General features: G+C 41.8%; 1 protein-coding gene and 1 long non-coding RNA gene across 7 annotated transcripts in view; one reads left to right on the top strand and one right to left on the bottom strand.

Moving 5' to 3' along the window:
• The window catches only part of Atp8b4 (ATPase phospholipid transporting 8B4 (putative)), a 214,737-nt gene that overhangs the window by 60,599 nt on the left and 127,286 nt on the right, over positions 1-26,852 (top strand). For all 5 annotated transcript variants that reach the window (XM_010638545.2, XM_033765227.1, XM_033765228.1 and 2 more), the window contains 2 exons: positions 1,949-2,047; positions 5,847-5,908. In XM_010638545.2, coding sequence (XP_010636847.1) covers positions 1,949-2,047; positions 5,847-5,908 — 161 coding nt within the window. The remainder of the gene's footprint in view (positions 1-1,948; positions 2,048-5,846; positions 5,909-26,852) is intronic.
• LOC104872313 overlaps positions 19,721-26,852 on the bottom strand; it is a 9,816-nt gene continuing 2,684 nt past the window's right edge. The window contains exons 1-3 of one of the 2 annotated variants that reach the window (XR_783124.2): positions 23,360-23,906; positions 22,643-22,839; positions 19,721-20,337 (exon numbers count right to left, since the gene is read on the bottom strand). This is a non-coding gene — a long non-coding RNA (uncharacterized LOC104872313). Of the gene's footprint in view, positions 20,338-22,642; positions 22,840-23,359; positions 23,907-26,852 lie in introns of those variants that run through there. The other variant, XR_783121.2, reaches the window with a different exon arrangement.

Here is a 26,852-nt window from a genome sequence, read left to right as displayed (position 1 = left end):
CCTCTTTTCCTCCTCTTCCTCCTCCTCCTCCTCCCTATGTGGCCCAGGCTGGCCTCAAGCTTGGGATAGTTCTCCCGCCTCAGCCTCCCAAGTGCTGGGAATACAGGTGTGCAACCCCACACCCAGCTATATCTTCATTTCTAACTTGATCATTGTGGCTCAAGAATTTAATGCAGGGATTGGCTTAACCCAGGTTATTTGCCAAAATTGGAGCCAGGATTAGTCAGTCCACCAATCTACGAGGACTGAAAGTAGAGTGGATGGGATTCCAAGAAGTGAGGATATAGTTAAGAAGAACTGAATGCTGATGAGGCAAACACGAAACACCAAAGCCAAGGCAGATAAACAAATAAACAAATGAAGTGAATGAACAACTTATATTTGTTCAAGAAAACTGTAGAATCCACTCTCTCCATCCCCAGTGCTTTTGCTTCTGATTTCTTCATGTAACCCTTTCCCGCCATCCCAGAAGTTTGACTTCCATTTCTCTGAGGATTCTCTTACTTGTGGTCAAAGGCTCTTGCTCAGACAGTTTCACATTTGGAAGGCAAATTTGAGGTAGCATGGTTCTACTTCTTTTGTTGATGAAGAAACAAGGCCCGGGGGTTAGGTGATGTGCAAAGCCTTCACCATGAGTTAGTGAGAAAATATGAGCAACGTCTAGTTTTCCTGCTCGTAGCTCATTGTTTTTGCTGTGTACTCAGGGGCTTTTCTGTTTTGTTTTGCTATTGAATTTAAAAATTTTCCTTTTTAAATAGTGCACAACAATGTAAAGCCATGTGCAGATTTTTGGGATATAGTGTGATAATTTGATGCACATAACAGTGACTAATGATCACGCCAGAGCAATCAGCATTTTCATCTCCTTAAATGTTATTAACTATTTCTTTGTGTTGGGAACTTTGACTCCTGTCTTCTAGTTGTTTGTAATATATATAATTAATTGTGAGCTATATAACCCTACTGTATTATAGAATATTACAACTTATTCCTCCCATCTTACCTGAGAGGCTTTTGAAATTCAAACATCTTATACAGGAGCTACTGTATAAAATTGATTTATTTCAGAGTTACTTGGTGGGGTTGATCTCCATCTATGGACCAGCTCCCTTCTACCCATGCCTGCCTGACAGTGCTGAAGCAGCCCCCAAATAAGCTCCATCTGAAGACCACCTGCCTCAGAGGGTCATGTCACATCAGCAGGTTTTCTTTAAGTGGTGGTTTTGGAGCTACAGGAGCAAGGGAATAGGCTTTGGAGTCAAAGATCCCTCGGTTCATATTTTAGCAGAAAATCTGGCCTGGTTCCTTGGTCTTTTAGATACTTCATTTATAAAATAGGATATAATAATCAGGACTACAATATTTTCTGACTCCAGGTCACCATTCACAGTGGATTCTGTGGTGCAGGGTTGCATTTTATACATGGAATACAGGTCCAGTGGGTTTGTACAAAACAATTCAACTACAGACTAACTCACTGAACTTTTCTGAGGATCAAATGATGTAATATATGGAAAATGCTTGGCTCAATGTCTGGTGCAAGGTAGATGCTCAAAGGACTGAAGGATCTCTCTTTGAGAGTTGGCATAAAAGAGATTGGTAGAATCATTAAAAGCTGAGGCAGTGAGTTGGGAAGACAGTTGACCCTATCCTGGGGAAAGATTGCCATCTGTGAAAGATTTCGAAAGTCTTACTTCTTGGCTTGCTTTAAAATTTTTATTTTTTTGGTCAGATAGTTTGGAAACTGGCAGGTGGAACTTCTACTCTATATACCTTACAACTCAATATAAATACTTAAATTCTTGAATGCCGTTCTACATTTATACAAGTTACTGAATATAACCAACCCCATTAATTTCTGCCATGTCTGATACCATTGAACGACAAACTTGTGAGACTTAATTTTCAATTTAAAAGGGCTCTGAACTATTTGAAATATTTATTTCAGCTAATTCCAGAAATCTCCTCCTTGACTTGGTTTACCACCATCGTGCCTTTGGTCCTGGTGATAACTATGACGGCGGTGAAAGATGCCACAGATGATTATGTGAGTATTTGCCACTCAGCTTCAACTTTGGCTTGTCAGAAACAGAGAGTGGAGATCGCCTTTGAATTTTAAATGAAACTCTTTTGAGTGACTACTGTATAAATACTCTTTCGCTACCTGGTAACACAAGTGTGGTAGAACCAGAGCCTGTTCAAAGGCAAGAGGCCTTCAGTAACTAGACTTAACACGCTCTTGTTTTGTGCAAGACGATACTGAAGCCCTTTAAGAGCTAGCCATTTGCTAATGATCATGCAACCAGTTCACGGAAAACAAGCCAGATTTAAACACAACCTGAGTCCCCCGCAGTGAGGTATTATTTATTCCTTGTTGTTTGTCTTGGTCTACATTTTGGGAATTGCTAAATATAGGCCCTCTCACATATTCTGGTCAATCTTCTAGGAGTTACAAAATCAAAAGTTTCAAAAGTTGGGACAGGGATTTAGCTCAGTGCCACCTGCCTTGCAAGCATGAGTTTGATCCCCAGTACCCCCCCCAAAAAAAAGTTTCCAAAGTCAAAAAACGAATGCAAATAAGTGTGGAGGAAGATGATAAACAATTTTGAAGCCTGTGTAACTCAAAGGATGTCCAATTCTAATTCTAATCCAAAAAACTTAAGACACAATTTTGGGAAAAACCAAACATCTTAAATCCAGACAAGTTATATTCTGATTCTGGTTGATTGCATGTGTCCTAGTTTCAGTAACTATTTATATTATTTATATTCCAATGACATATATCTACATCTATATCTATCTCGCAGGCCTCTCCTATGAGTTCATACTCATGTTTTCTGTTGTCTCTTTTAACCTATCTTTAAATATATAGTTGGGCAATACTTTCTGAACAAAATGAACATCTCTGCCTTTTAATTGGAGTGCTTAGCTCATCTATGTTTAATATTATTATGGTGTTTTCTGTATGTCCCATTTGTCTGTTCCACTTTTTAATCTATATTTTAGATTAACTTTTGTGATTCAATTTTATATATATTATTGGCCTAATATATGTAATATGTATTATATATATAGTTTTCATGTGGTTACCTAGGGATTACTTTAACATAGTCTAATGGGACAACTGGCTTCAAAGTACTGACCCGTATTCACCACACCTTTCTGTGCAGAGGTATATGGAGAGTGGAAAAAATGCACACAGAAATGAAAGTTTTTTTTAAAATTTCAAATTCAGAAATGAGAAGTTGAACCCCACCACTCAGATAAAATAATGTTTCCATTTCTGTTGTCCTATCGGTAGGGAGAAGTTTATATATCAATGAGTAGGCTGGATAAAGATAGAGATAGAGAACAATGCTGTGGATTAAAAATGTCATGAAGTAATATTTTTTAAAGTTCCTTGTTCTTTACGGAAGGAAGAGGTCCTTCAGGGGCTGGGTTTGGTAATGGCGGTGGCATATGGAAGACAGAAGTAGAGAAGGGAGAAAGTGGAAACCCATCCCGACATCTGAATGTGAGAAAGAGAGACGGGAAGATTTGCTCTGGTCACAATTGTTGGTGTGATATTTCTTCAGGGTTGTTTTATGTACTACTAATAATTTTATGCATTATCACCTTGAGGTAAGTCATTTTAAAATTGCATATGCACATATATATTTGATATTTTTATCTTCATTTACCGTGTTTCCAAAGGATACTCAGGATATAACTGCCTCCATTCTCAACAAGATGCTTAATGTGTTTTATGGTACACACTGTGCATTGTGGTATAAGGCTAACTTTTAATAAGTACACAGGGCTTGAGACCACCACTTGTAATCCTTCCAGACGCCCTGGGGTCCAGGACCAAGAAGCCTGAGCGAAGTGGGAGTGGTTCCATCTTGAGGCCCAGAGCGTGCTGCTCAGCTCTTTTTGGGTGGGCTGATTACCCTTTTCCCATGATGCTCAGATGGTCAATTTAGAGGTTTACTTTCATGTTAGATACAGATGTGACTAATCACTAAGTGTCCTTTTGATTCTACTACAGTTACTGCTCAGATGTGCTCTTATTTTTGTGATGATGTTTGCCAGCTCTATAGCTGGACATTTTCATCAGCCAGTCTTGGCTGGAGACAGATGTCACTCTGAAAAGGGGAAGACTGGATATTTTAATAATGAAGGGACCCTGTATAAAGGGTTCTGGTAAGGAAAGTACCTAGGATAGCAGCACAGGCAGCAAAACTACTTCTAGGCCTGAAGAGGCCAAGGAAGGAAGCAGTTACCAGAGCTGGACTTGTAGCTGAGCACTGTTCACAGCAGCTGGAACTATCTGTAGAGGATAGAGCCATTGCTAACCCAGCTGGAAGGAAACCAGGGAGTAAACACCCACTTCTACACTCTCCTCAGGCCCTCTGATCTCACCAGTATCACCTATTGGCCAAACCCAAGCAGAATCAAGGACCATACAGACACCTTTCCATGCTTCAGGACAAGATGGAGCGGGACAGAGTGCAGATACAGGGGAGGCGCACTGTATCTAAACAGATAATTCTCAGCAACCCCACCAAGCCACACATTCAGATAAAATAGTGTTTCCATGTCTGTTGTTCTATCGGTAGGGAGAAGTTTACACATCAGTGAGTAGGCTGACTCAATTTACTTGTAAGAATTTACAATACTTTTAAGTGATTTTCATGTCAGCACGAGCTATGTTTGTTTTCTTCCTTTTACTCATGAATCCATTCGCTTCTGTCGGCCGTGCTGTGTGATTGTACAGAGTGGGCACAGGATAGCAAAGAGATTGGGATGGGTTTTAGAAGGGTGCAAAAAAAGAGAAAGTCAGGTTGAAGCACTACTTTATATATGCTGCTATTGATACAACATTTTGAATTAAAAAAGAGAAAAAGCACTTATGCTTGTGATTAGAGTTGATGAGGTCTAAGTTTCATGTCTCTGAAACGGCCCTACGTTAGCTTATCACCACTGGTACTGTTGTCTCTATATCACCCTCATCTCTGATTCAGTCCGTTACTGTCTGATCCCGACAGATAAGAAATCCTTATTTAAACGATGTCTGCTGATTTCTGTATCTAGCGGAAAGCTCAGAGTACTTAGATTCTTCTGAGGCATTTAAGGTAGTTCCATTACTGGAGTATACAATAGGAAATATAGTCAGTTGAGCATAAAAAACCCTACACCAAATGTGGTTCAATATTGCATTCTGATTTTTGTTCTAAATACTCGGTATTTCATAAGATCATCGTTAATATTAGAATTTTGGGGGAATAAAAATATGTGTTGTTACAAGTAATTTCTTGATTTTAAAGAAATCCGTAGAGCAGAATGAGTGATGTTCCAGTAAAGTTTTTGTTTGCTTGTTTGTTTTTTTGTTTTGGTACCAGGGATTGAACTCAGGTCCTTGTAGCTGTGAGGCAGGCAGCAGCACCACTGAGCTAAACCCCAGACGCTCTAATAAAGTTTTGAGCACATGTAGGAGAGAATGGAAGCCCCTGTACTGTGATGTCATCAAAATTAATGTATGGTTTTCTCTGGGACTATGTGTTGGAATGAAAAGCATATTGTCTTCTTAAAAGCAACCAAAAGTGTGTGAGAATTGGAACTACGAGTCTAGCAAGTGGCTAGAATCCTTTCCCTGGCGATGCCCAGAATGAGCTTTTGTGAGATGTGCGTTGGGTTAGACTAGGACATGGAGCTGGGTTGCAGCTAAGTATAAATATGGGTTTATGTCGGGCCAGTGGCAATAATTTCTAAACAGAATACCTGTACAGCATCTTTCCAGTGGCCCTATTTGGGCTGATAAAATATAATTTACTGTTTTCCATGACAACTTTGATTTTTTTTTTCAGTTTCGTCACAAGAGTGATAATCAAGTGAATAATCGACAATCTGAAGTGCTCATTGACGGCAAGTAAGGAAAGCGTTCTTTGGGTTATTATTAAGATTTCTGGGGCCTCAAACAGGCATCGACAGCCAGTGGCTTCTCATTAATTAAATGCGTGTTTCTTTTCCCCCTTTTATTCCTTAAAAATCGAAGTGTGATTGCATTCTATTTTCATGACTCTTTCACACTCAGCAAATACTTGTGCTACTAAAGAAGTTAGAAATTTAATTTTGTAAAAATTTCTTTGTGAAACACAGACCTGTCTTTGTTGCTTTTCATTTTGAGCCCTAGTACCATCTAGAATTGGCACGCATGCCATGGTTAGTATATAGTAGCTGCGTCACGGATGGGGGAAGTTTTAATTCGCTGGTTTCTGGAGAATATTGCTAGTGAGCTTTCTGGCCTGTAGTCTGAAGGGAGGATAAGAATTCTGTATTTCCTTGGCAGTTTAATGGTGAATAGATTATGTACCACATCACAAGTTTTTTCATTACATTTAAATTCATCTATTAATAAAGAACTATTTTTACTGGAATCAAAAATGGTTTAAAACACTTGTGTTTACACATAAACAACAGTAAAAACACTCCAGAAAGCTCAGCAGGGGTGAGTTTCAAAACTTTCTTCCATAATTTCTTGCTTTCTTTCTCAGTCCTCTTTTTTTTTTTTTTTGCTACTGATAATGTAGCAAGGTGAATTTGTAATGTACTTTTGACTGTGATCTGGCAGTAAATCATGTCAATGACTTTTGAGTCATTTAGATACTATGAAGAATGTAACTTAAAAAATGAAAAAAGAAATTAACCACATGTAAGAGGAAAAACCCAAATTATAAAGCTAACAAGAGAGGTTAGGTAAAGTAATTGATTTCTTTGTATCACTAAAGTGTTGGCTAATAATCACAGATCCCTATAGTTTTTCTTTATTGGCTGCTGTTAGCAAACAGTGTGTAGTGAAGAGAAGATGGTCTTCCTCTAACATCACAGTTGCAGAATGAGAGCCCTGGTGACCGGGACACCCAACGAAGATGCCTAGAACCAGCGGGCTCCCTGCCAGGATCAGTGGGTTTTGAATTGTTGACACCGTAGCTTGGTGTTAAAAGCGTGGGTTTTGACTCAGAATCAAGCATGAGATTTGTCCTGTGTTCTTGGTCAACTTCCTAACCTGTGTAACATTGAGGGCCTCACCTGTAAAGTGGGTCAGGGAGGGTCTCTTACATGGGAGGACCTGCTGGGACGTGCGTGGCCTGGCACGGTATGTTGTCCGCATTCCCTGTGTGGCCCTTTTACTTCTTTAAGAACTAGTGACTCTTTTAAGCTAATATGTTCTCTGACTGTGAGCAGTATTTGTTGTGTGTCTTGATGGTCTCAAGTTAGAGCTGATGTTATTATCCCGTGGGGCCACGTGTCCCAAGGACGTTAAATAATCAATCGCATCACCCTGGAGTATCATCTCATAGAAAGTGTGTTAAATAGATACAATCATGTAATGAATTTAAAAATTTGAACCTATGGCTCTAGCATATCTTTTTATGCTTCTCAGTTACCAGTTAAATTTCATGGTGGTATCTGGACAGTGTTAGATTTTGGAGCTGCTACCTGGAGCCTCTGGCGTTAATCCAATAGTTTAGATATTCAGAACCTGGGTGTCCAGGTGCCTTGTTATTATTATTATTATTAGAGGTAGAGGTATTGGGGTTACTGTCTTAGGGTTTCATTCAGCCATTTACTTCCCAATCAGGTAGTACCTTTTTGTCATTCCATGTAGAATGATGTTTTAAAAAATATTACTGATTCTGAAATTTTGAAGACAGAATCACATATTGTGGAAAATGGGATATTCTGAAGTATGTGGCATAAAATCAAGCAGAATTTTCCAATTGGGAGATCACTCACAGCCGGGAGCTGCTCTAGGGTGGGGTCTCCGGTCTTGATCACGATTACTTCTCCTGACCCTATCACAGTGTCCGTTGAATTTTCAAACTGAGCAGCAGCCCTTACCCTCGCTTGAAAGCTGTCTACAGAGGTGACAGCCCCGTTCCATTTTGCTAAATCCCATAGCTCTGGTGCCTGGGATATTGGTTTTGGCAGAATATATGCCAGGGTTTGGAGATGGGCTCAACAGGGCTGTGGGGAAATTCAATAACCCGAGAGCACAGAGGGCTCGAAGTCCTTTTTGCGGGGGCTGTTTTTTGTAGCAGATGTTGCTGGGGCTCTGCTCAGTGCTCCCTGTCTTCCTGGACTCACCCCAGTTCCGGTGTGCCTCCCTTCTCAGGGCTGACACCTGCTCTGGCTTCAGAGTGCTGCCCTTGGGGTCTTGGAACCGACTGCTCCTTGGCATGGGAGAATGAAAGAGGGGCTGCCCTGCCTTGAGCTGGACCAGCTCTGAGGAGTGGCTCTTCCTGCTCTGCATCCCTGAGCCCAGGTGGAGGATGAGGTCTGGCTGCAAACGCTTTTGCTGGGCATCCTGCACAGCATCTCATCTTCCTTCCAGCTGCTCCTGGAAGTCCTTTCTTAATGAACCACTTGTGTATGAATCCTCATCTCAGGTTTGCTTTTGGGGATGCATCTCTAAGGCAGTGGGTCACGTACTGTCAAACCCACAGCAATAGTAAAAGGAAATATTAAGAAAGTATTTTCTTCTAGCACCTGTAGGTCACTACCCAGACACAAATGTAAGAAAGGCTGTATAGAGGGGCCCAGGTATGGCCGAGACTGGGTATCCCAATGGCTGTAGGTACGTGTGGCTTCCCTTCTGTGTTCTTGGCAGAAGGTCTTAGACTAGGGTCAACATGCAGGGACGGGGGCACTAGCTTGTCCTGGGGGAGGCAAGGCACAGTCAGCATTGGGGAGAGGCTCTGGAGGAGAAAGGCTGGGGTGGGAGTTACCATGTAAGTGATTGCTGTGTGACTTTGGGAAATTATTTATTCTGTGCTTCAGGTGTCTGTTTCTCCCATGCTTAGCAGTAAAGAGAGTGGGTGGTTGTATTTAGGTTCAACACATATTTACTGTGTGTGGGCCTCAGACTTCCTACTTCACTCTCCTAAAACTCTGAGGTGTGGGTGATAGTGCCCCCACCTTAAAGATAAGAAATTAAGGCTCAGAAAGGTAATGACTAGCCCATGGTCCCACAGCAAGGAAGAACCTCTACCAGAGTTCTCCTAGCCACTCATGATGTAGTGTGTGTGATTGCCTGACCAGGTCTCCCACTTATTATGTATTTGAAAGGCTTTGAATAAAGTTTTATAAATATGTAAACATTATAACATAATATGTAGTTTATCCATGGGGATATACACATGTAATTACATGTATATAACTACACTTTCAGGGCCTGGGGTTGCTCTTCTACACTGCTGGCACTGTGCTGACCATAATGCTGAATATTGTAAACAGCCACGAAACAACCATAGAAGTGAAACCTCTCTCTTCAAACCTTCCTTTTTTGGCTTTGTTACTCATTTCTTCCCAATCCGGTCACATCTGCCGCATCTACAAACTGTTGTAATATGTGAAAGTGCTTAAGAAATGGATGTTCCATTAGCCATGGATAAGATCTTCTGATGACTTCAGTTTTGAAATCAAGGAGGGTTGGCATGGTTCCATCTTGCAGAAGCAAATGTGACTGCTGGAGAGGAAGCCGGCGTTCCCTGCCCTAGGCCATGAAATGCTGTTTGCTGATTGACTCTGGGAACAGTACTGGTACTTAAACGTTTCAGAAGAGGACGGTGCCTCAAGTGATACTAACCACCTTTTGTGTTTCCTGGTGAATTTTAGTGTTATATTTGTAGTTCTTTGAAGAATGTCATTGGAATTTTGATGGGGGTTGCACTGGGACTGTAGACTGCTTTTGGTAACATAGGCATTTTCACAGTATTAATTCTGCCTACTCATGAATATGGGAGGTCATTCCGTCTTCTAGTGCCTTCTTCAATTTCTTTCTTTTGTGTTCTGTGATTTTCATTGTAGAGATATTTCCCATTTTTCATTAGGTTGATTCCTAGGGTTATTTTTTTTTAAAGCTATTGTGAATGGAATTGTTTCCCGGCTACTCTCTCTGCTAGTTTATTATCAGTGTAAAGAAAAATTATTGATTTTTAAATGTTGACTCTATATCTTGAGACTCTGATAAATTTACCAGGTATAAAAGTCTTTTATGGTATTTTTTAGGGTTTTATAAATATAGAATCATGTTGTCTGCAAATAATGATAATTTGAGGTTTTCCTTTCATATTTTTATCCCCTTTATTTCTTTATCTTTTTTTCTGGTTAAAATTTCAAGTATTATATTGTGTAGGACTGGTGAGATTCAACATGTTTGCCTTGTTCCTGATTTTAGAGGAAATAATTCCTTTTTTATAGTGGCTATATGTTTATTATATATCCTTTACTATATTAAGATATGGTCTTTTAATACCTAGTTTCTTCAGGGATTTTATCATGAAAGAGCGCTAAAATTTGTCAAAGGTCTTTTCTGTATCAATAGAGAGAGTTATGTAATTTTTATCTTTTATTCTGTTTATGTGAGTATTATATTTTTTGATTTGTGTAAGGTGAAGCACCCTTGCAGCCTTGGAATAAAACTCAACTTGATTATGGATTTCAGTGGTGTCTCTTAATCTCTAATAGGTGATTTTTTTTTTTTTTGAGAAAGGGTCTCACTATGTAGTTCAGGCTGGCCTTAAACTCACTATGTAGCCCAGGCTGGCCTCAAACTCATGGTGATCCTCCTGCCTCAGCCTTCCCAGTGCTGGGATTGCAGGTGTGTGCCACCATGCCCAGCATCTCTAATAGTATTGATCTGGGTCTTCTCTCTCTTTCATCTTGTTAGATTTTTCTAAGAGTTCATTGGTGTTGTTTATCTTTTCAAAGAACCGACTATTTCATTTATCCTGTATTTTGTCCTTTTAGTGTCTATTTCATGCATTTCAGCTCTGATCTTTATTATTTCCTCCCTTCTGTCAGGTTTGGTTTTGGTTCTTATTTCCCTAAGATATCAAAATGTATCATTGGGTTATTTGTGATTTCTTTGAGTTGTGGATGTAGGCACTCATAGCTATAAGTTCCTTTTTAGAACTTCCTTTGCTATAGCCCAGAGATGCTGGTAAACTGCGTTTCCGTTTTCATTTGATTCTACTAATTTAAAAATTCTCTGATTTCTTCAATGACCTTTGATTTTGAAAGTTAGCTTTGCTGGATGCATGTTAGTTATTTTCTTTCTGGAAACACATCATTCTGTACTCTCCTGGCATTTAGCATTTCTACAGAAAAGAAAACAGCAATAATATAGAATAAACTAAAAATTAAAATGTAATTAAGCTTAAAAGTAATAATCATAAAAATTCAAGGGACAAGGAAAATGGAAGAAGTAAATTAAAAAAAAAGAATAAAAAGATGAGAAGGAAGAGGAGAAAAATTTGGATTAAAAACCAGATTAAAGAATAAAAAAGTAGATAGAAGTAACATGAAGAAAACAAAAAAGAAGCAGAAAAAAAAATTGAGAACGCTGAAAGAAGAGGAAAATAAAAAGAAAAAAAAAATCAAACAAAGGAAAAAAAAAGGAGTCCGAAATATCCCCCAGTACCAAGGTGTTTGGATGGGTAAAGTGCTTTCCAGGACCTATAGTGCTGGAATCTACCATGTATGGAGGAGGCCTGTTGCATCTCCATACCACTACGTGGCTGCTGCTATGTGGATGCTGGGTCCTGCATGACCATCGCACTGGGCAGGACCAGTCAGGACTATGTTGCTGCCTCAGGGTTGTATTCACACCAGACGCCTTTAGTGTTTGTGTCTTCTGTGCACCCCAAGTCACTGCTATCCCCAGCTAGTTTTGTGGACTGTGGGCTGGTGAGGGGCCCCACTTGTTCCAAAGCAGGAGGACCTGCTGTGCATTTCTTCTGCAAAGCCGGCCTGCAACATGGGAGGAGTGAGCACCCACATTGGGTCTGCAGCTTGCAATAAGTGTGGGTTTTTCCTTCAGCTAGGACCACGGGTCCCTCTTTAGCTCTGGGGCTGTGAGGCTTCTGTGGGTCACCCTGTGGTTGCTGAGTCAGCCCCTATCCCAGTTGGGACTGGCATTGGGTGCGGCTTCAAACTTTTCCCTGTGTTGACTTCTGTTTCTCTATACTTCTTAGTGTCTCCTTGGCTCTGTCTTGAGTAGTTCTTTTTCCTTTTCTTTTTTTAGTACTGGGGATTGAACCCAGAGCTTTCACACTGAGCTATGTCCCCAGCCCTTTTATTATTTTTAATTTAAAAATTAATTTTATTGGTATATTTAAGGTATACAGCTTAATGACATTCATCATTGGAAATTTGCACCTTTACATAATCCGTCTTGATTCTTATTTTTCCCATTCCCCTGCCCTCTCTTCAATCCCTCCACCCTTCCCTATCTACAAAGACTTTGTTTCCATTTTTTCTTTTTCCCATATTAATTCCGTTCCTCTCTTTCTTTTCCCGACCCCTCCCACTTCCCCTTTGCACCTTTTCTTCCTATTTCACATTATCTATTATTATACCTTTTAGTCCTTATTTCCAGTTTCAGTTTCTGACCCGGCTTGAATTTGTGATCCTCCTGCCTCAGTCTCCTTGAGTGCTGGGATTATAGGCCTGGGGCACCATGCCTGGCTCTGGGGACTTCTCTTTCTCCTCGCTGGGTAGCTATTTCCCCGCTGTCTATCCAGGTTCGGAGAAGCTGGGACCTGCTATCTGTCTGCTTCTGCTCCACCGGATCAACCTTGGATTTTGTTTTTTAAAATTCTAACATTTGAATATGTCGAATTAAATAAAATACATTATTAAAATTAAAATTAAAATCAATCTCTCTCTCTCTCTCTAACTTATTTTGGCCTGCTACCATGAAGTGTGGAACCCTGTATCGTGGCTGTTAGTCCCTCTGGTGGGTGGAGCTGCTCTGTAGTAAGTTGACAGGCTGTCAGCTGTGTCCCTGGTGACAACAGAATCAGCATCACTTTTTCTTATATCTTTACTTCTCTGAAATCTTGTGAAGTCACACATTTGCATGAGAACAACTTGAGATGAGCTTTTTCTAGTGCAGGTACCTTTTCTTCAGACAGGGTGTTTCCCTGGCAGCTGGATTTCCAACTGGGCTTCACTTCTGGCTCATTGTATGATGCTGTCCACTAGAGTGTTGGTGAAAGTTGCTTCCCATCAGCCTTTTTCTTTTTCCTGGTCCTGCTGTGTGGGTGCAACCACTATAGAATTGTCTATGCGGGACACAAACCCGGTGTTCCTGCGTGCTGCCTAGTTGTATGAACAAAAGCGTTCTTTCAACAGGAACAACTTTCCAGTTATCTACTGGGCTTTACTGCTTTGACTGAGGATTTCTGTGGATTCTTAGGGTTTAAAATATTTTTTCAATTTTTTAGTATATATGTTTTTTTCATTGTGAAAGCCTCATATGCTCATTAAGAGAAATTTGGAAAATAAGAAAATGTCAAAAGAAGAAATAACTTCCACTCTGCCACTACCCAAAAGTAATCATCATTAGCATTTTCTGTCTTTATTTCTATGCCAAGATTTCTTATAATTATGTATTTATGTTTTCGCCCTTCTGTTTTTACTTCACAGCATTACCAATTTTTCCACATCTTTATATGCTCTTCACACACATAATTTTTAAGGGCTGCATAACATTCCATTGAGGGCACGTCTCAGAATTCACAGAGCCATTTTTCTATTGCTTGACTCTTTAGTCTGCTTTCAATTTAAAGTATAATTTCTTGCTCTTTCTAAGTTAATGGAGTGACCCTTTTCAATAAGGCTGGGATTTTGGGACATCGTTATGAAAATCACCCAGCATGGTGGCGTGAATCTACTATTTCCTGTACTAAGTAGTTAGAGCTTGAGGCATTGCTCACTGCACAGACAACAATCTAAACGGGTGTGTCCTGGGGATTTAGCTCAGTGGTTCTGCTGCCTGCCTGGCAAGCTCAAGGTCCGAGTTCGATCCCCGGTGCCAAAAAAATCCCCAAACAAACAAACAAAAAATCCCAAATGTTTTAACTTTAAATAGATCGAATGTAAGTTTTGTGTTGTGATTACTCACCAGGTAGCACTCATATGTGAAGACAAGCCACCTGGTCTGCTCTGTAGGGTCCTGTGGGAAATTTGGACGGCGATTTGCAAGTGTGGCCAGCAGGGCCTTCTGAGAGCTATGGAGGGACTTTTTATTTTGGTCTTGCCAGGTCAGAGGCAGGAATGCCAGTGGACGAGAGATCTATTATTTATTGCTAGCTTCCTGGGAATAACTTAGGGAGAGGCGTGGGGTGACTCTTCCTGTGCGGCACTGTCTTCTGCTGGACTTTATACAAAATGTCAGTCTCGAGTGAGAGTGAATTATGGTTATTGAACAGGCTCTTGTCTTTCCTATCAAGCACCTGTAACAGCCACTGAAGCAAACCCCACAGACCACAGGACTTACTGTGTCCACGGTGGACAAACGCTGGGTAGGTCTCTGCATCTTACAAGCGGTGAGTGGGCTGTGTGGGATTATCTCAATTACAAGTTTGCAGTTAGAGTGGTGACTCTTTTGGTTAAATACAGGGGACACAAGAGGACCCGTTCTCTGACTCTTCTTTTTGGTACTGGAGATTGAACCCAGGACTTTGTGTTTTTAATGCAGGTGGTGGCACCACTGAGCTAAATCCCTGGCCCTGGTTCTCTTGACTCTTTGATCTCCAGCCCATGCAGATTATTTTTGCGTTATGATCAGACCATTGGGTCTAAGGGAAAGCTATTTAGGGCTGAAATTAATAGACCTGCAGATTTTAAAGGAAAATTTGAGGAGAAAAATACTTGATTTTTTAAAGCAATGCAATAAAACACTCTTTTATGGGCTTAAGGACAATGAGTTCAAAAGGAAGCTGATGGGAGTAGTCTCAAGTACTATTTGGATGCAGTGAAAATCCTGAAGTGAAATTAATTTTTAACTCATGCTGATATCTCATAAGTGTTTCAAAAATAGTTTCAGACTCAGTAAATGAATGCTGGCTTCTCACGCCTTGTACTGATCAATTGCTGGGCCGTTTGTGCTTGTCAGCTTTGCAGATGGAAGGGCCCAAGGCCAAAGGGCTGGTCTCCGCATGTGAGGTGTGAAACTGTTATAGTTAGCGATGGCGAACCTTTTAGAACTTTCAGAGACAACGAACAGACTGCTGCGGCACTCGTGCCATAAGTTCGCCATCACTGGTTGTAGTGCTTACAAACAATTTTCCATTATTGCGTTGCATGGATATAATCTTTAAGGGTTGAATTTCTCCGTGGTGACTGTTTCCCTAAATGAGGTGCATCTCAAAATGACCGGAAATTAGAGCACTTGGCGTGATGTTTGCAGTGGCATCTCTTCAAATTCTTTCTCAAGTTTAGGCGGCCTAGATGTTGGCTGCTTCCTTGTCCTCTTTTCACAGCTCCTTCAAAGTAACCCCCTCCTGTAACAGCCTTGGAGAACGGCATGGAGCTGCCTGAAGGGTTTGGAGAAGATAACCGAGGAGAGGAGGTTTGCACCACGCTCCCCTCCTCCAGCAACGTGCGGTTCTCACATTTTTCTTCCTCTGAAACTCTCCTCCTGGCCTCTTAAACCGCTCCTCCCCCATTCCGCATCCCGTGCAGCTGGCCCAGTCTCCTGTCTCTCATACGGGGGGCTCCCTGTACTTACCTCCCCTTTAGTGCTCCGCGTGGTTTGTTTTCCTCTGCTCTGGACTCAGATCGTCACCGCTGCTCCTCTGTAACGAGGCCTTCTTTTTAGGAGCCAGTGGAAGTTAAAAATACATTGCACCCTATGGGACCTTTCAAACTCGTTTCTCTTTCTTCTTTAGCAATAGATCTTCATGCATCTCTTCTGAGTTGACTTAGGCAGGAGGGCCAGGACAGTTTTTGAAAAGCATATTCATAGCTAAACCCCAAGGCCTTGGAGATTTCAGGGCATTCATTTAAAAAATGTAATTTTCTTTTCTTTCCTCCTTTTCCCTTCCTCCCTCCCTCCCTCCATTTCTCCTTCCTTCTCTCTCTCTCTCTCGCTCTCGCTCTCGCTTTGAACACACTTATCCCATCACTTCTGCTACTTTTTGATACTGGGAATTGAACTCAGGCCCTCGCACTTGCCAGGCAGGCACTGTGCAGCTGAGCTACCTTCCTGGCATCTTTTGCTACTTTTTGAAGCAGCTCTGGAGTCCTCTTTCATGAATGTCTTTAGCTGTGTTGTTGTGGCCGCCTTAGTGTCATGCATCAGTTCAACACATCTCCCTTTCATGGTCATTTTGACTTTGGGGGAGAGTCAGGAGTCGCCTACTCCCGGGTCTGGTGAACAGGGTGAATGAGGGTGCACTTGGCATGTTTACGAGCTGCCTTTCTTGAGATGGTGCTCAGTAACAGCGTTCACTGTGTTTTTGATCACACCTCATAAAGTCACTCAGGCATAAAGCAGAGTATTTTGGGAGTCTGTCAACTTCATGTTAAGAGGCTGTTAAGCTTCATGTTAAGAGGTCCCAGCCCTGTCCTTAATTTGCTGTGTGAAGTCCTATGGGTCAAGGGCTTCAGTTTTATCATCCTTGGAACAAGGGAGCTGAATGCTGTTGTTGTTCTCCCCGAGCCCGCTCGCGGAACAAGGTTCAGCATTTGGGACTGGGAGAGCAAGGCGCGGAAACACCAAGAAGACCCTGAAGAGGTTGTTGGAACGCTTCTGCTTTATTCACGAAATGCACAGGCTTATATAGGGACAACCATGGGGGCGGAGCATGGGAGGAGCATTTAACGTTTGGCGGTATCTTATTGGCCAGACATGGCGGAGTGATTTTTCTTTGGTGAGGCGAAGGAGTCACAGACTAGGGGCAGAGGTGTAGCCTGTTGGACCCAGCATTTATGCACTTAGGTGAGTTAGCTCAGCCTTAGCAAGATCTCCAAGTTAGCTCAGGAGACAGGAGTGTGGCCACCTGGCCCAGCCAGGCTTGAACTTCTCCCACATGCTGTCATTCCCAGCTCTTCCTCTGACTTGTAGAACCTTCTCTGAAGGCAATCCTGCGTGGGAGTCCAGTGTGTAGGACAAGAGCGCACATGGGCACTCAAGAGGACAGTGTGTGTGTGTCGGGGCAAGGGCGCCTACAGAAGGTCTCAGCCTTTGGGGTGGCCCTGGAGTGGCCCCCATGGGTGCCGCTGGACTGAATTGTCCAGCGTACCCATTGTCCAGACCCCTTGCCTGAATCGACCCAGTGTAGATTTGCGGGTCATTCCCAGAGCTCCTTAATCCAGACTGCCATGTTTGGGACTTTGGGATTCTATTCTAAAGAAGCCCACAGAGGGTTTTCAGGGACACTGAGGCTTGGGCACTGTTGGGCCATACGTTTCAGGGTCTCTCCCAGCCCTTAAATGCCATGGCTCTGTGGTCCTCTTTGACTTTGTCCTGATGGTAAGGAGCAAGGAAATCAGTGACCCAAAAGGAGTGAAAGATTCAGCAGAAGATGGGAGGTTGGAATTAGAAAAGTAAATATGATATTTAGGCTGGTTGGGATGATAGTGGAAAAACAATCAGATATACGATAAGTTGCAGAATATTACAGTGGTATATTTATAGCAGCACAATTTTTAATAGGTAAATCTGGGAAGCAGCCTGTACATTATGTTCATCAACAGAGGAATTGGTAAAGAAAATGTGTTTACACACAAGGGCGCACTACTCTGCCATGAAGAAGGTAAACTGGAGTCATTTGTAGGAAGATGGATGCACTTTGAGACCATAATATTAAGTGAAATAAATCAGATTCACACGCTTGACTATTGCATGGTTTCTCTAATATGAGAAACCTGAAGCATAAATGAAGAGCAAAATGAAAGATAATAGGGGGCCAGGTATTTAGCTCAGTGGTTCTGCTGCCTGCCTCGCAAGCACAAGACCCATCAAACTGATAGATAATAGGAAGAAGGGAGATAGATCTTTCTCAAAAGGGAAGGGGGCCGAGAGACGGAGAGAAGGGGAGGAAGGGGAGAAAAAAGGGAGGAAAAAAGGAATTAAGATGTGTCGTGCACATGTAGCAGCTCCACACACAAAAATGTAAACAGTATGTACTGCAAAAGCATGTATTAAAAAAATTGAAAAGTTCAAACGTCAAACAACTTGTTTTCCATCATAGGTTTTTGTCACACATAGAATGAAGAGAACGACTAACGAAATGGCTAAAAATGAAGAATATGATAAATAGATGTCATCATTAAAAATTTAAGAAAGGAGGATTAGGAAAAGAGTTGGAAAGGGCCTTCCAGTAGCGAGGATGGAGAAGATTGCAGCAGAGTCAGAAGATTTCCTGGGCGAGGCCCGGAGTGAATATCAGGCCATTATGGCATACTGACTTGTCCCGTCTTCTCACCTTTCCTGTACTTGTTGGTCTTTATTGAGTGCTTATTGTGGGGGAGGCACTGGGTCAGGTGCCGGAAGGGCAGTGGGACACAGACACCGTCTTTGCAGAATGGAGCCTGGAATCTGGTGAGGGGCACAGGTGTAATACAAGATCCGTGACAGGTGGTTGTCGTTCCAAGGAAAAGAATGTCATTCTAAAGGAAGTGTAGTTTTTGTTTTCTGGTGGGATGTGATGAGGGGTTTAGAAAGGGGGCAAATTTGGGCTGCGAACTCAATGACCATGAGCATCGAGGTCGGTAAAGGAGATGTGGGAGGCAGCAATGAGATGGAAACAATTCCAGACAGGGCAGCAGCTCAGGCCACGGCCTTGCGGAGGGAGGGAGGAGAGGGTGGTGAGCATGTGACTGAGTGGCAGATGCCCAGAGAGCACAGAGAGGAGCAGGGGGATGGGGCTGGCACAGCAATCACCCTGGACCCTGCAGGACCTTGACGACCACACTCAGAGTCTGGGCTTTTTCCCTAAGGACAGCCCAAAAGGTTGGACGGTTTTGCTCTTGGAAAACCTCATGCCCCTGTGTTTCCTGGAACTGTGAGCTCCTTGAGGCTGAGCTGATTTCTCTATTCCTGTCACCAACCAAATAGTATCAGCATGCCATTGATAATAATTATGTTTGGCAAGCAAAATGCACCCAAGGAAGTTAAATATACCATGTTTAAGACAAAAAAAAAAAAAAAAAATATATATATATATATACATATATATGTTTACATATATATATTTAGGTAAAGGTATTTCTCCCCTTCTTCCCTGCAGCCAACACCAGGACAAAGGGAGGTGTCTGTATATTTTGAGTTTTGTGCATGTCATTGTCTGCTGTCATTGCTGCTTGAATTCGGGGTGACTGGGAGTCATCCAGCATGGCTGTGGCGTGACATGCATGGGACAGAGCCTGACATTTAAAGAAAGGGAGGCATAGGTTCCCTTCCTCACCTAATCAACTTTGCTTTGAAGTCAGCAGAGCTTGGGATGGTGCTTGAAGCAAAGCTGGCTATTTCGTCAGCAGCCTCCCCAGGGCCAGCATGCCCAGCAAACCAAACTGTGGGGGCCTGGGCCACTGAGAGCCGGGGTGGAACCCACTGTGCCCTGTCCAGGCGTGTGTGCTCATGCAGGTTGCTTCCCCTGCACACTGCTAAGCAGAAGCCTTTATTTCCAGACCAAATGTGCTCCTGGCTAGCTGCCTACAAATCCCACAGGGCATAGAGAGACTCAGGTGGAGGAAAAGTGCCCTCGATTCTGGTCAGCAGGTCTGGAAACCATATGAACTGTAAATAGTTTTAAAATATACAAGAATATATAAAGTGTTCTGCCAAAAAGGGAGAGTTGAAGTTTCTTTCTTTCGGGACTTGGTTATTAAGTATCTGTTGGAAATTCCTGGTCTGCATCATATGCTTGGCTTACTGTCCCTGCCAGCCGAGGAGGGGCTGGTCCAGGCTGAACCCTCCAAGGGCTGAGCTCCACAAACACTCTTCACTAGAGGTTGGTTTTAGGGTCACAGTGCCATGCACTAAATGGGTGGTCTGTGATTTTGAAAGACAAGGGCTTCCTCTCACGTAGTGTTTCCTTGTGAAACTTGGGTGAAATAAATAGTTAATATTTTAAAGATAATAGGTCCCAGTTTTCCAGTAAGAGCAAAGACAAAAAAAAAAAATAGGGAAAGGGGACACAACATCCTTCATTTGCACACCATCAGATAACTAGTGCACTGTGACATCTGTTCTCACTTTGAGAAATATTCCTCAGCAAACATTTTCTTTGTTGGATTTTTGTCACCTGAGCGTTCATCATGAAAGTGATTTCAAAAGGCTCTGTCCCTTTGATCTTGACTCTTCTGGGTACTTTGGCAGGAGATGCTGTCACACTTTCCATGCTCAGACTCCCAGAGGCGCCCTTGCCTTCTATTTTGGGGAGTATCTTCAGATTCCACACTTGCTCTGCCTCTTCCTTGTCCTCTCCCACTCCCTCCTCCTCCTCCTTCCTCTTTCTTGGTGTTCTCAAACTTGTCCTTGCTTTGTGTCTCTTTTCTCCTCTAAAGGATGAAGAAGAGAGAAGATTGGAATTGAGGCATGAAGAATCCTAGGAAGGTGATACTCAAAGGAGACCTATTAGCTAAAGAACGTTTGAGAGAATTGGATATCTAAAAATGTAGGCGTTAGATTTTATGCAAACAAATATTCAAAAGACTATGTTTGGGGTCAGGGATTTGGCTCAGTGTTTCTGCCACCTGCCTTGCAAGTGCAAGGACCCGAGTTCGATCCCTGGTACCAAAAAACCCAAAACACCAAAGAAACACACACACACAAAACAAACGACTATGTATGATACAAATGCTTCGAATTGGCCTGTGGATTTGTTGACATCGGTTTCAAACCTCATACTGATATTGTCAAACTGATTGTAAGATCTACCCAAATGTACCCAATTATTAGCCACCATCACTGGCATGAGCTAGCCTAATTAACTGTGTTGAATTATATATATATATATTTAATGAACTAGAAATAAGATCATGCCTTGAAATCTCTGATAGCTAGAAAGTAGAGAGGATTTGGGGGAGATGAGGCTGCCTTGTCACTGTTATGAAGTAGAAAATCTTCATCCTAGAGCTGTAGAATGTTTTCCAGAAAAAAACCAGAAGGCTAGCTTTATGGTAGAAAGGTTTCATCTTTGTAATTGGGGAAACCAGAGGCTATTCCAAGCCAGAAAAATAACCCCACATATGTATATATGTATTTATAGGTATCTATATACACATAGGAATGTGTATATCATAGATAAGGACATCAAGGCCTAATGATCTTATTTATAATCTATAAAATATGTTTAAATATATATGAACCACCTTATCTCTTCTTTCTTTTCTAATCATAAGTCTATCTGTTATGCATCTTCTATGCATGTATTTAGATGTACCCAAGGAGTAGGATAAAAGGAACCCCTAAGACAGTTGGATTTGAATAATGCCAGAGAGCAATGAAGGGGTTGCTTTGAAGGCCTGTGTCAATCCTCGTGTCTCTGACATATGAGGGATGGAACCCTCTAATGTACCAACCCTCAGCCCGGGATGTCTGTGCGACACAGGGGTGCGGACCTTCTGCAGAAGCCAGGTTTACCCAGGTATGGGAATACTGGATTCTTCTGGGCACAGTAGCTGACGGCCCAGGTAGGGGCAGAGAGAGTACCGCAGTTCCTGCCTACGTGCTCGTCCTGAGGGCTTGGACTGGACAAACAGAAAGTGCTGCATAGTTGGGTCCATCTGAATCACTGTTCCAGCACCATTAAGACCAGACATATAGTGGCTGCTCTGAGACAAAGAGAAATCTTTAGGTTTGTCTCAGCTCCCTAAATACTGAGTAGGAAGACGATTAATGTAGCATGCCTGGTTTTCTGACACACATTTTGTAGAGGAGAGAGGACACTAGTGCAGGGTCATAATGTACATGATGCAATGTTTATGGACTCCCATAAAAGTTCTAAAGAGGGTGAACTTAGCCTACTTTGGGGGTCCTAGGAGATTTCCTAGGAGAGGTGAACTTTTCACTAAAATTAACCAACTAAAATGCTTTACAAAATCAGAAAAGTGAAGATGGCTACCTTTTAAAAAAAAGCCATTCTCTTCAAATTAGTCTGTTTTTACAAATATGTATATATGTAAAGGCCAGTGCAGTATATGGTTCTGTAGTCCACTTTCTGGTTAGAGTTTTTTTGGTACTGGGGATCAAACTCGGGTCTTTGCGCTTACAAGGCAGGTGGCGGAACCGCTGAGCTAAATCCCCGGCCCTGTAGCCCACTTTTTGGGACACAGCTCATAGAGTACCTTAAAAAGTCTTTGAAAACTTATTTGTGATGGGTGTGCAGTAGATGTGCTGTAATTGATTATTCCTTTATTGTTGGATAATTGCTTTTAATTGTTTTTGTTTTTCTAATGCTTCTCAGATGCATCTTTGAATAAAAATTATGTTTGTATCTACAGTTATTTCTTTAGCTGTATTTCTAGGAAATCTAGGGACAGAGGGTTTTTTTTTAAATATAAATTTGAGAGGTTTTTAAACACATAGTGTTAAGTTGCTTTCCAGGAAGTTTTTGCCAATTTTCCCTCCTATTTTAGCAAATAAAAGTAGTTTTCCAAAATGCCAAGACAGCTTAGAGTATTATCGTTCAAAACAAAATAAAAGTCTAGGCCAATCTTCTAAGTATGACTAGGTGTTTGTCCTTTTAAAAATTTCTTGATTTCCAGTGAATGTTATTATTTTCCCAAATATTTATTAACTGCCTTTCCTGTTTCTCTTTCCTGTGATTTGTTAATTTATATCCATTGTCTATTGTCAGCTTACGGTATTTCTTTGTGCTCTATTTGAGAATACTTTTGAAGTTTCGTCTTCAAATAAGTTCCTCCAGTGGGAAACAAGGGTACCCTGTGTCACGACGGAGAAACCTCCTTGGGTTCTAGGCTCTGTAGCAAGGGTCAGAGATGGTTCTCCAGGTGCAACCGGGCTCTGCCACAATCACCCACATTTCTCCCATTTTCTTTCTGCAAAATGGCACAAATCAAAATATACTCCTGTTAATGCTTTCATGAATTCCTTAGAATCAAAAGCACCCCTTCCACCTTGGCCTTTAGCTAATCTTACCAGTATCTCCAATCACACCAAATTTCTTCCCTTTAAACAATGTTTATTTTTACTACTACATATTTCAGTACACAATGACTACACGCACCGCGGAGAGTCGGTGTATGTACGTAACACATCTTAGGTCTCTTTTCATCTCCTTGCCTTCTCCTCCTTCCCCTCTCTCTCCTTCTTTTGATCCCCGACCCATTTGCGAAAGATCTCTTTCCTATTACCTATCTTTTATTTTGGCTTTAATTTATTTATGCTTTGGGTTTCTCATGTAAGGGAAACCACACGATATTGAACCTGCATGGCTGATTTATCCCACTGAACAGGCTTTTCCTTTCTAAAACCTGCAACAAGTTCCTTCCTTTTTCCCCCTTTCACCCATCCAGACTCAGCCCTTGTTACCGTCTTTGGAAATGTCCCAGTACTTACTTCCAGCAGGTAGAATGACCAGGAGGTACCCTTTCTATGCCCCATTTTGCCCTGTTGTAAATGGCACCAAGGCCCGATTAGGCACAGCATTTCAGGAGCTCGTCCATCTCAGGTTCTGTCTCTTGGTGACCAGCTGCTGCATGACAGAGAGCATACTGGGCTCCCGGTCCCCAAGGCCCGGCCCACTGCTTGAAATACTTGCTGAGTTCAGCCGAATCCACTTACCCTTCTAGCCAGTGGTGTGCATTTGTGACATAGATCATGGTGAGGAAACTGCACATATACATTCAAGTCAGCTCCCCTGTGGGAGGTACATCCTGACTTTATGGCCCTTTGAAATAGAAATCAGAAATATACTCTTCATAGAAAGTGAGTAATGCTTTTATTCTCTAAACTGTTATCCTTTGCCCTGTGGTGAGTCACCCTGACCTCACCATTCCGCTGTACTTTGCTGGCATTTCTGCTACACTTTCTTAGGACCTTCCTGGTAGAGTAGTCATGTGAAGCTGTTACTTCATTTCTAGATCTGACCATACTAAGTACATGGTACCACTGACAGATTGCCTAGACAGTTGTTCTATTCCAATGCATTCAGGAAATATGTCTTGAGCCCCTTAATTGAATGTGGCATTCTGAGATCGGAAGATGGGAAAAGAAAAAGGTCTGAATAGGATGTGAGAAGGAGGGTGTGTTAATTTTCTATTGCTGTGACAAAATACCTGAGAAAATCAACTCAAAAGGAGGAAAAGTCCATTCTGGCTTACGGTTTCTGAGGTTTCAGTCCATGTTCACTTGGCTGTGTTGTTTTGAGGCCTCCGGTGAAGCAGAATACCAAGGCAAGAGCTCATGGTGGATGAGTCTGCTCACTGGAGCCCCAGTGTCTCCTTCCAGGCACAGCCCCAAAGACCGTGCTTCCATCTACCGGTTCCCACATCCTAGTGGTGCCACCAGCTGGTGACCGAGGCTTTAACACACAAACCTTTTGTTGATATTCCAGACCATAGCACAGTGACTGAGGAAATAAAAGGAAAACCATCTGAATATATTGTTCTGTACTCAAAGCAAACGAAGTATTTGAAGCAGAAGGAACAAGATAACTGTGTCAGATAAAGTGAAGACTGAGACCTGATTACTAGATTTAGCATCATGAAGATGAGCATCTTTATCTGGGAAGATTATGTTTGCATTGGGTGAAGACAAAATCCTGCTGGAGGAAGCATAAGTAGCTAAGACAAGGAGATACTGAGTGTAGAAAGGTCTTTTGATGACTTGAAATGAAAACCTGAATGTACTTTTCTTATAACAAGATCTTCATAATAGAAAACACAATCACAGCACTTGAAAGGTACATGCTATTTTATAGTTTAAAAAATGCTTTTATAAACTTATCTCATCTGAATGTCACGATAGATGGCATTTAAGTGTCCAGCGGGGTTATGCCATTTTCAAGACACCAAACTAACAAATAGAAACATCCCGAGATGCTCTCAGAGGTGATTTTTTCACATCATAGTAGGGCGTTTCAATTTTGATCAAATTCTTGGCCAGAGTCTCCTGGCTGATGGGGATTCTTGGACTCAAGTATATGTTTTCTAATTCTACAAAATGGACTCTTTGTACTGTGTTACATCATTTCCTTCACAGCAGGAGGCCAACATTCTCTTCTTTAAGAGTGTGCTAATTTAAAAAAATTCAAGCCCAATGTCTGGTTCCTTTTGAACCAAACTTTATTTTCGCAGGTACCAAGATTGTTTTTACAGTACCATCCTCAAAAATTGGAGTCCTACTATAAAGTTGCTTGTGGCAGTTTATGTTTGAACAACCCACTAAGGTTTTTTTTTCATAAATCTAAGACATTCCCTTGAACTACATTTCTTATCATCATGAAGGTGCCGAGGATGCAAAACTGATGGTCCAGTGGAAGGAAGTATTGTAGCAATTGTGAGCAATAAGATTTATCCTGGTGCTGAGAGAACCGGGAATGACTTAAGGGCTGAACCCTCAGAAACCAGAGTTATTTTGCTCATGACCATAAATAAACCCTGATTGAAGTCTGTTGGCATAGTGTTAAGTCGTGATTCAGAGACGACAAATCTAAAGGGATCGGAGTAATAAAGCCCAGGCATATAGTTTTCTGATGAGCTCACCCTATATGGGGACAAAACTTGGAATATCTTAAGGACTGAAAGTTAATATATCCTTTATTAGACAGTCTCTTTGGCCTATAAATTTTCTCACTGAGTTTTTGATGACAGTTATATGGCAAATAATTTAACATTGAGGTCATTTTCTTGGAGCACAGGTGTTCCTCATCGTCGAATGCTCCAGGTATCAGAAGACAGAGATGATTTAATTGTGTTTTAACTTTTAGAGCCAGATTTGTACTTTCCCACTGTCTGTAGGCTCTTCAGCATAGTTGGTCTCCAATGCACTTGTAGTTTTGATATACTCAGGGCACTGTCTAGCACAGCATGCTCACTTGCTGCATATCAGAGAAACCCAAAACAGAAATAAAGAGTGAAAAAAAAGATACTAGGAGATAGGGAGATAAGTCTTTTACCAATGAGGGAACCAAGAGATGGAGGAAGAGGCGAGGGGCAGGGGACGAAAAAAGAATTGAGGTGTGCTATGCACGTGCACCAGCTCCCCACGAGGGATGTAATCATCATGTACCGCACACGTATGCTAATAACGCATAAGAAGGGAGGAAGTAAAGAGCGGTCTTGCTCTCCTTAGCGGCTGCTGTGTGTCACATGCCAGTGGCTGGTCCACTAATGAAGAATTCTACCTACTCGCTCTCCTGCCTCTGAGGAACTCAGGATGATAAACATGACACTTTATTTTAAAGTGAAATTTAAAACAAATTTTTAAGAAGGTTTTTAGGATGTAATGTGGCTGCAAACCTAGCAAGTAGCTAAAGTCATCATCTCCCAGGGCTAACCTTAGTTATACTTGTGCTGCCAAATCAAGAATGCTGTTTCCAGAAAATTAGATTCCAATTTTGCATTGTCTGCGGGGGAGCGGCCCCTGTCTTTACTTGGTGCTATAAGCACTGAACATTTTTTTTCTGCTTCAGCAGATATTTTCCTCTGTTAAAGGAAAAGTGGTTGAGGGTAACACAATAGTCACTGGGAGAGCAAGACTGCTTTTTACCCTGGAACCAAGGCATTCATATTTTTTTCTTCTTCTTTTGGGAGCTATCTTTTTTTTTTTTTTTTTTTTTTTTTTTTTTTTGAGGAGAGGGTGCTCTTTTTTTTCCTTTTGCAAAAAGAGAAGAGCTACTATTGAACTGGATATGAGAAAATCCTCTGATGTCTCAAAATAAGGTCTGGCCACTTGGCTGAAGAGAAGCATTGATCTACTAAGACTAAGTGGCTGCTTGTCACGCGCACCTCGCCAGCAAGGAGCACGCAACACTCAGGATTCTTCTGAAGCACGCTTTATTGGAGGTTCTTCTGCATTCTTCAAGATGGCGGAAAGACCCCGAGCCGGA

This window comes from Fukomys damarensis, unplaced genomic scaffold (assembly GCF_012274545.1).
Source record: "Fukomys damarensis isolate Sample0158 unplaced genomic scaffold, DMR_v1.0_HiC HiC_scaffold_17, whole genome shotgun sequence".
NCBI lineage: Eukaryota > Metazoa > Chordata > Mammalia > Rodentia > Bathyergidae > Fukomys > Fukomys damarensis.
This window is presented reverse-complemented; position numbering and strand designations above follow the sequence as displayed.